At 41.4% G+C, this 10,000-nt stretch overlaps 1 protein-coding gene across 2 annotated transcripts in view; it reads right to left on the bottom strand.

Annotated features, from left to right (window-relative positions):
• The window catches only part of LOC147030205 (retinoic acid receptor beta-like), a 264,218-nt gene that overhangs the window by 209,450 nt on the left and 44,768 nt on the right, over window positions 1-10,000 (bottom strand). For both annotated transcript variants that reach the window (XM_085874018.1, XM_085874019.1), the window contains exon 2: window positions 8,213-8,797. In XM_085874018.1, the coding sequence (XP_085730144.1) occupies window positions 8,213-8,414 (202 nt within the window). In that variant the 5' untranslated portion in view covers window positions 8,415-8,797. The remainder of the gene's footprint in view (window positions 1-8,212; window positions 8,798-10,000) is intronic.

Here is a 10,000-nt window from a genome sequence, read left to right as displayed (position 1 = left end):
AAAATAGACAGTACTCTAAAACAGTACAGCAGGACTGAAATTGTTATGAATGGCTGTCGTTGACCTATTTTGTTTTTTACACTATATGCAAGGCTCTTAAAACTTGTGGCTACACCCAAGATGCAGATCATTTTCAACAACCGATTCAGGAAACACAACACGTGCAAAGTTCTTTGAAAATACTTGTAATAATAATAATAATAATAATAATAATAATAATAATAATAATAATGCCATTCCTTTCATGCAGTAAGGCACATAGGGCTGCCAAAGCAGTTTCCTTGGCAAGGAGTACAGTCCTGGACAGGTTTCTACTCCAACACAGGTTACCCAAAATGGTTATTTCCTCAATAAGCTGGTACTCATTTTGCTCACCTCAGAAGGATGACAGGTTGAGTCAACCCTACTTGGTGTTAATTCAACAGCCTGACAGGGGGCTTCAACTCAAGACTCTAGGATCTTAATCTAGCCGCCTTAACCGATAAGCCAAAACCAGGCCTGAAGATACTTGTGAGGGCGCAGGAATACAATCCTTGTTAAATTAGCCAGACCAAGAAAATGTGTTTCTTGTGTGGGGTGTTGTCGAAACCACTTGAAAGAAATGAGCCTGAGGAAATATAAATATAAATATCAAAAGTTTTTCAAAGCATCTCTCCTTTGTCGCAGAGCGACGTAAACTTGTTTGTACAAAGATTATTACTCAGAGTTACAGCATTAAAACTTGATTTGTTGAACTAGCATTCCAAGGGCTGTTATACATCGAGAGCAACATTCAGAAAAATAACATCCTCAAATAAGATGTGGTCACGTGGTACCTTCACAACTCCTCTCGAGATATTTTTTCCTTCCGTTTAAAATAACTGTTTCAGGAGACGTGCCTATTTAACGTGATTTGGTTAGCGCTTCGGGTTCCAATCAAAGTACTTGCTCCTAGATGCTGAGAAGGTTATTTCAAATTCCATAAACTGTTGATAATCCTTGTCATGCTTGCATTATGTCATGTACAAGCTCCTGCATGAGTCGAAGAATGTACAAAAATGGGGGGAAAGGGTAAGGGCGATGATTGATGTGAAGTCAATGGTATTACTTAATTTATTTGAAATCACAGGACAATGCCCTTACAAGTTTACATTCTCGTGCAAGACAAAGAATTCAAGATAAGACAGCCTTAAACATCATTCAATCATGGCAAGTCTAGAGGCCTGCTTTAATGGAAAAAGCCTCGATACCGACATCTCAACTACAGTGTTTCCAAATCCTGTCCCGGCCTTCTTCAAACTATTTAATAAGAAAACGAGCAATCAGAGATTGCAGACCCTCGCCAGGACTTGTTTTGTGTGGTGTTGGTGTAGTTTTGTGGGGTGTATTCTGTGTGGTGTTTGTGCACTGGTGTGTTATGTCATTAATAAGAGACATTAAGAGAACTTCCACTTTCTTACTGGCAGTGATGACCGGGTACCAAGTCGTCCAACTTTGATGCAACCCCGCTTTGATCGGACACCTGACCCTGACCCATGACGTTTTTTTATTATTCATTATTCAAATGAATTTAGAATGGGATTAAAATAAATTCAATTAAAATCAAATGGAAGACCAAATGGGTTCAGTCCTGCATTGAGTAATCAGAAGGAACCCAAACAAGCAAAAAGCAAAGATGAAGTCATCAGGAGGAACCTGGATAGGATTCACATTTCAGCAACTACTCCTCTACCCTCAAACCCATCCAGGCACAGCCAAGTGAGCCTTATTCAAAAATAATAATAATAAAATAAAAAATCAAAAAGTACCCAAATCAATAAAATAAATAATTATAGCTGCTAGATCATGCATCCAATCAGGTTGAAATTTAAAATATGTATTCCCCGTCAATATTAGATCATAATTATGAAGTTTCAAGTCGATTGATTAAGCAGTTCAAGAGAAATTATTTTTAAAAAAGATTTTCGCTCAATCCAATATGGCTGCCAAACCATGTGACATCAATAATCTGGAGAAGAAGATTTGTTTTAGGTTTTTGGATAAATCCAATATGGCTGCCAAAGCATGTGACCAACGACATCATATGTGTGAAATTTTTGTTCCACATGGATAAGCGATCATATGTGGAAAGTTTTGCCTCGATCTGTTCAGCCACTTCAGAGAGGACGATTTCTGAAGTTTTTTTTATTAAAAAAAAAAACACATGGCTGCCGAATCACGTGAATTATGACGTCATAAATTTTTTCTGTGGACCATGTTATCCCTAGATGACCCTCAAAAATTTTCATACTGATCAGATGTAGCATTCTATACATGCAATTATGATGTCATAAAAAATTTTCTGTGGACCAATTTATCCCAAGATGACCATCAAAAATTTTCATACTGATCAGATGTAGTGTTCCACACATGCAATTATGACGTCAAAACGAAGGCACCTATGACGTCATTAAAAATCGTACTTATTCCACATGACGAGAACTTGGCTTGTGCTGAGTTAAAAATAATTTTCCTTGGTGCGGTTTCAGAGATACAGAGGTACAAAGTTTTTTTCCGTTTTTCCAACATGGCTGCTACATCACTTAACCTATGACGTCATAATTATCAATAAAACATGCTACATGAGGAGTCGCTCCGATGGTGAAAATTGTCTCAATTCGACAAGTTGTTGCGGAGAAAAACACAAAACTTCTGTGTGGACAAACAAACAAACAAACAAACGGACCCAAATGCAATGCTCTCTCCTCGGGCGAGGGTAAAAACACAAGTTCTTAAATGCAGGAGGAGACCATTGCACCCATCAAGCATACGCAAAAGTTGACAACCTATGGTTGTTTGTCTGAGATCTGTCCTTTTTAAATGCTCAGCATCAAGCAAGGAAGCAGCACATGCCATTTTTAAAGTCTTCGGTATGACTCGGCCATGATTAAAACCACCGACCTCCCAGACTCAGAGCAGATGCTCTAACCATTCCATCCGAGTCTGGCTGAGGTTGTAGCAGGTGCTCTATCTAACCTTTACACCACCAGGTTTGATAATTACAATCGGGTATTAATTACAGGAGTTTTTAAAAACAAGTTTTGTCACTCTTTATTCATTCTTCAACAGTATATTATTATCTCAAAAGCCTGCAAAGCTGACAGGACCGGTGGATATGTTATTAATGCATGTTCAAACTCATCCCACAAATTCTCAAAAAAAGTTTAAGTCGAAGGATGTGGGTACCGAAACGTTGTTGGAAGTTTATGTCATGCTTTGCGAAAATAGTAAACCACATAAGTGCAATGAATGGTCATCATCTCATGTTGAAAGTATGCATTGCCACAAGGGTGATGCGAGAGCATAAAGCGATGAATACGATTTGCAAAGACAATTCAAGGTTTCCTAAGATGACATGAAGTCCTTTAGAAGGATCAGATGGCACAGGCTCATGCCACAAAAAATTGATTTCTCACACAGTAACAGTGATCGAGTAGTGTACTACCTTTTTGGGTAAATTTTCAGGTAGGAAATGCTTGCAAATTGTCGTGGGCACTCTCACATCCTACAGAAAAGATTTGACAATTCCAACTGTCACCAGTGAGAAATGTATCCAACAAGACTTTGTCCAGTAACTTTAACTGACTCCATTGAGAAAAATATCCCAGGAAGGTTGATGCCAAGCTTTCTCTATTGCATTAGTACTGAACAGGCAAAAATATTTCACTTAACTGAACTCATAAAACAGTTCTGCTATCAAGATCTGAGACCACCAAATATACCTTTCTGTTTCATCCTATGACGTCATTAAAGACGGGGAGAAACATGGCAAAAACATCTCATATCTCGTCTATCTATTATATTTGTCTAACTATTCTCCATATTTAGATCTATGGAAGTGGATGAACTTTGTCAAATAGTCATTACTGTTACATGTGTGGGGTATAGTGTATTCAATAAATTGGAAGACCGCAGCACGGCCCATGTGCTCATGTAGGATAGTTAATTCTTGCCTGAAGCAAAGCTTCACATTTAGGTTAAGTAGTCCTGTTCTTGTGTACCCTTAAAAGATGGTGTTGCTTGCGATCGAGAGATTATCTAGAATAAAGGTGTTGCATATGTCCTTTCTGTCTGAACCGGCAAGGGACAGGCAGGGAAAGGTGAGGGACCCCATGAGGGTAGTTAACGAGGTCCTCAGCAGGCTGTATGAAGTTCGCTCCCTTCTCTCCCCTCCATCTGGTATCAGCGCAAGCCTGACTGAGGACATGCCGTTGCCACCTGGGGCAACGCCCCCAGGAGGACCTTCGAACTGCTGCAATAACGAGGCATGCTATTGGCCGCACCCACTGGCAAGGAGAAGTACCGCATTTCACCCGAGCCATGGGCAGTCATAAATGGGACGGTGGTGGGAAGATGTCATCTTAGTGGCTGTGCCATCACGTGAATAACAAAAAAAGGTTGCGAGGGGAGAGGGTGACCATTTGAGCACCTTGAGACCGACTTTCTTGCTCTTTTTGTCGTTTTTGTTAAGCTGGCCATCGATGAACTGACTGCTTCGCTGCTTTTCAGCTCCTCACCTGACTCATTATTAACAGTCACAGTGCAGGGCCATAAACGCAACATTTGGTGTCAGGAGTAGGATCAAACCCTGCACCAGATTTCTCTGGGGCAATTGGTGTTCAGGAATGCAATTCGGAACCTGACATCTCCAGGGGGGGGGGGGATAAAAAAAATTGCATGACAGTGCTTTTGGTTTTGTAAAAAATTTGAAAAACTTTTTAAACTCTTTGCGTGCGTGGAAGGAAAATAAAGATCGCAGATGTTGAAAAAAGAAAAACATGATGGATTATAGGAAGCACTTTCTTGTAGTAGAGGTTCTGTGAAGAGGAGCTTAAAATGGGCTGTCTGTGCGAGTGTGTATATGAGGTCTGTGTGAGTGTAGGACACCCCCAGCATCACACAGAGAACTCCCTCATGGTGCAGGGTGATATTGTGATGTCACGATGGGTCATAATGATTCAAATCATGAATATGGAAACTAGTTTGATGATTTGGGAGACTATATGAAACAGAATAGAAATGAACTGGGACCACAAATTTAACAAAATAAAGATGACCTGGGGATAAATTTAATAAATTTGGAGGGAAAATTTAATTGTGATCATGAAAATCTCCAGCAGTATGGAGATAAATTTAGAATGAGAGGGATGAGGGCACTCAAATTAAATTTTAAAATGGCCTGGATAAGCATCAATCGTGTGTCGATGTCAACTCGCTGAATGGAAACGAAATTGTCCTGGAAGGTAAGCAAGGCAAAGAGTGGTATTTAGGGGTAATAGCAGGTATTGATTGTCAGGTAGCCACTGCAGAGTGAGTTCACTCACATGGTACGAGGGATGGCACCCGTGGAGATGTGGTTAGACCACACAGTGGTGAAATTGGTGCTTCTTGGCCCTGTGGTGTGTGAACCGATGGCTAGAGCGGTCATGCCTGTGCCATTCAAGGACATGCCTACGCTGTGTGAGGAATCGCCCGTGCCAAGCAAGGATGTGCCTGCGCCGAGCTATGAAGTGCCTGCACCGAGCGAGGACGAGCCTGCGCCGAGAAAGTATGTGCTGCCTGAAGTGTGCATCTTTACAGCCCAAAAGGAGCATGATTAGAGGGGACACGCAGTGTCCATAGTGCTGCAGCGCTTTCAGGATTACATTACTGCTCAGGAATGGCGGTTCATTTGAGATGACCACTGGTGCTGGCAAGAGTCGAGCTGGCTCTCATCTTAGTCGAGTCGCTGCTCGGAGTCGGCAAGAGCGAGCTCAGTGCTTGCTCTTGCCAACTCAGTGCCCATGGGGTGCGTAATAGCACCCATTGGGGGCGGGTTAAAAGAAAATGTACAGCACGCCAATGTGGGTCAGTGAGAGCCCAGATTGGCAGTGTGTAAACCTCTGTTTTTTTGAGATGGTGAGAGTCACAAGCAACTGGTCACTCATGGCAATTGGAAAAGGGAGGAAGAACTGGAGGCTCAAGGGCCACAGCGGCTGCGGGGACAAGGGCAAGCTACTGCTCTGTCCTGTTGGGCTATCATACCATTTCCTCATTTTAGCTCCTTAAACAATCCCTGCCTGGCTCATCTGTAAGTGCATGTGTGAGTGTGTCTGTATTCTGGCTCGAAGTCATTTATTGACACAAAGTATAAGGATATATTCATGTTTTTTTAATTACCGTAGTCATTAGTCATCTTTTTTTGTTCACTGGATCCATCTGTGAAGTGTGTCAGGCTCGTGTCCTTTAATTTTAAGAATCTGTATTTCTTAAGTGAGTGACAGGATGGCCTAGAGGTATGCACACTCACCTCTAAACCGTCTCGCCTCAGTTTGAATCCCGACCCAACTAAAAACCATCATCTCGTTGTTTTACAGGCAGGGTGATTCATCATTGAGAGTGCTTTTCCCAGGGATCGACGTTAAATTGGGCCTCCCATCTGTCGGCATGAGTTGGTGGATGTTAAAGATTCTCCGGTTTCCTTTGTGAAGAATAGTCGAGCCATCTCCGGCACCGTGGCCAAATTCCAAATTCCTGCCCTAACTACTGTTGGGACCCCACAGGGACCCTGCCCTAACTACCAACCTAACTACTAAACCGCCAAGCATGACCCCTGGCCAAGAAACTGCTTCGGCAGAACCAACGCTCCGTTCCAAAGACCATGGTACATCAGATCTCTGTTTTTTTTAAGATTGTGTGCCTGCTCCGCAATCCACCTCCTGTGCTTCGCTCATTTCAGTGACATTGGCTAATCCCTGGGGTGCAAATTAGGTTACCACCCCGATAACTGGCACGATGTTAGCTCATGCTCGGAATAGGATTTCTCACCTCCAAATTGACATTAAGACAGCCATCTGTGGATCGACTGCTTCAGTGTTTTGCAGCTCCTCACCCGACTCGTTATTAACAGTCGTGGCATGGGGCCATAAACTCGACATGACATCACCATCATTTGCATTGGAAGAAGAATGGGGTTTTTTTGCACCCAATAGTCTTTAATCAAAACTTATACTCGTCATGTATTGGTGTATTTTATCGTTAACTTTCCTTATTGTGCAATCTTTTGCTGCAATGTAGAACTTCTGTTTTATTTGTTTATGCTGAAGATGCTGTTTTATCTCAGAACACAGTGGTTTTCGTTTCCTGTACATCCCATTATATTCAACATTGAGATTCCCACCAATCAGACCCCAACAATATCCCCATTTTTTTCAGTTGCCACACATCGTTGTACTGTAACTTCGATAATATTCCATGAACAACTGAGGCTGCTAACACACGTTGTTGAGATTTATACATGTTTATTGCTAAGTAGCTATACATTCACATTCTATTAAACATCCTTTCATTCAACATACCATCGAATGTAAAATTTACACTGGATTAGGCTCTTATTATGGATTGCTCTTCTTGGCATTCCCATTTGAGCCCATTATTCCAGATGCTCAGATCTTAGCTTCAAGTCCTGCATGTGCTCATTTGTCCATCATCTACTAATGTCCTTATAATTCATATAATTTATGTACAAGCTCCACTAGCGCCCGAGTTGAATTACGATGCTTATTATTTAATGCTTGTTGAACCTGTGAGGGGTGTTATAAAAGGTATACGAACAAGGTTCTCACAATAGTGGAAAGACATGAAAACGTTCATTTCAATTTTGCAATAAATAACAATATGCGATTTGTATGTTAAATATTTCCTTACTGATCACAGCAACCTATGTATTCTGAAATTTGTTTTAATTTTTTTTTTTTAAACCATGACATTTCTTGAACTTCAGTGAGAGTCATTTATATAAGTTTCTGAATTGCCCGCATTACATACAGTAAGCCTTTGTTCAAGCAGTTACCATTTGCCAGAGCTATAGACATTCAATCACCTTTATCATGAGAGTTATCAACATTCAGTGTTACTTGGTAAACATTTCAGTGAGGATAGATAAAGGAACTGCTTTGTACATGAAACAGAGCTTCAATGTGCCCAACAAAGAATGGAGCATTGTTTTTTTGGTGTGTGGATGTCAACTGACAATTTTAGATAGAAATAACAAGGTGTACTTTAGCATTCTGTTGCTGCTATTTGCTGTTTTTTTTTGTTTTTTTTTTAGAAATTTCACAAAACAGTTGTTCATGAAAATAGTATCGCTGTCTGGTGCTAAATATTTGTGGTTACATGACAATCAGATGCTACCTGACCTTATGATCAAACTCACCTGCTGGTGAAGGAGTGCTGCTCCCATTGGCTGCTGGGTGCTGACCCGGAATGAGTGGAAGGGCCTGTTGGAAGTTATGAAAGCTCTGAGTTGAAAACGCCTCCATGCCAAAAGAGCCGTAGAGAGGATAAGGAGGGTACGGGAGACCAGGCCACCCCCTGTGGCCAGCAGAGTGGTGCGAGCGGCCATTGGATGCCATCATGAACAAGTTTGATGAAAAAAAAATAATGCTGACCGTCGATTTGTTTCACAATCAAAGCATCAGCTTGCTGTCTGGTTCATTCAGCCATCCACCACGATTATGTTGTCACTTCAAGGTTCTTGCATGAAACTTGTGGTGGTGATATTTAAAAGGATTCAATGTCCACTTTTCACTGAAGGATGTCAATGCACACTCATGCGAGGAAATTTGTCGACGTATGGTTCTACACAGTGGTCGTCACAGCATGATGAAGCAATCATGAGAAAATAATCCATGGAAAGCCTGTAGAGGTCCTGGACAGATCACTCTCAATGGTATCAGATGTGCACAAGTGTCCTTCACCATGAATGGTCATTCGCTGTGCCATAGCAGTGTCCCAGTAGCTAAACAGCACACAAAAAAACAACACACACAATGTAAATATGATACCACACTGTACAGCGAGTCTGCACCCATCCAACAAGTTTCAGCGTTAAAGATGTTTTCTCTAAAAACAGAAAATTGACACTGAATTAATGATTACAAACTTGTCATACATAGTGTATTATTATACATGGTTATTCATTTCCTTTATCACGTCATTCACTTTCAAGGTGTATTCAACAACACGAGTGTTAGCTCTCACTACTCTTCTTTGCTTCATCAGAAGCAACTAACTAAGTATTTCTGACTGATTTCATTTCCAAACAATGATATATATTTAAACACAGCCTCCAAAGCCAGCCGCAGACTGGGCATCCTCCGTTGATTCATCTTTCCTTGGAAGATTGGTGCTACTCACAGTCTCCAAGGCCTTTATCCATAGCTCAATGGAGTATTGCTCTTCCCTCAGGTTCATGCTCCAGCATTACATGTGTCTGTCCTAAATTCTGTGGAATCTAATGTTCACAAAATTATTAGCATCTCCTGCAACGAGGCCAAAGCACAATTTAACTTGCTCTCACATTGCAGACAGGTCAGTGATCTATCATTCTCCAACATTGTTCTGTCTGCTTTCTCAGTCCTCCGACCCTACCCAACAACTCCAAGACACATGCCATTTTCCAGTAACCCCCGCCCCCCCCCGGGTGAAATTTCCAAAATTCAGGCTGACTGCACACCTTAACTCTTTTTATTACTTGGTTCTCCCATCTATAAAACCACCTTCCAGATGGTATTCTGTCTCACTCTTTCCTCCAGGGTTCAACCAGGCATTGAAACGCCACATCATACGGTCTTTATTACCACCATTAACCCTTCCAAACTCAACCCTCGCTCTCACTTTCTGATTTCAGTCTTTCTCCTTTCCATCTTTATCTTGCTTTGGTGTTCATTTATCTTCTTGGTTGTGCCCAGTTGTTGTCCAGCAACAGCACTGTCAACTTCACCTTGCTTTTCGATGAATCTCGCTCTTGCAGAAAACCCCCCAAAAAACCTTTTCAAATAAAATAGTGTGAATCAAGGAAGTATTTACAAACTTCCAACAAGAATTACAGTCAATGCATATTGTGACGTCCACGGGACTTGAACAGTCCCGCCAACGTAGAATGAGCCGAAACGATGGAGGCGGTTTATTTATTTATAACCCAAACATGGCGGTTCTAATC

Source organism: Eptatretus burgeri, chromosome 3 (genome assembly GCF_056783735.1).
Source record: "Eptatretus burgeri isolate ZD-2024b chromosome 3, Ebu_testis_v1, whole genome shotgun sequence".
NCBI lineage: Eukaryota > Metazoa > Chordata > Myxini > Myxiniformes > Myxinidae > Eptatretus > Eptatretus burgeri.
This window is presented reverse-complemented; position numbering and strand designations above follow the sequence as displayed.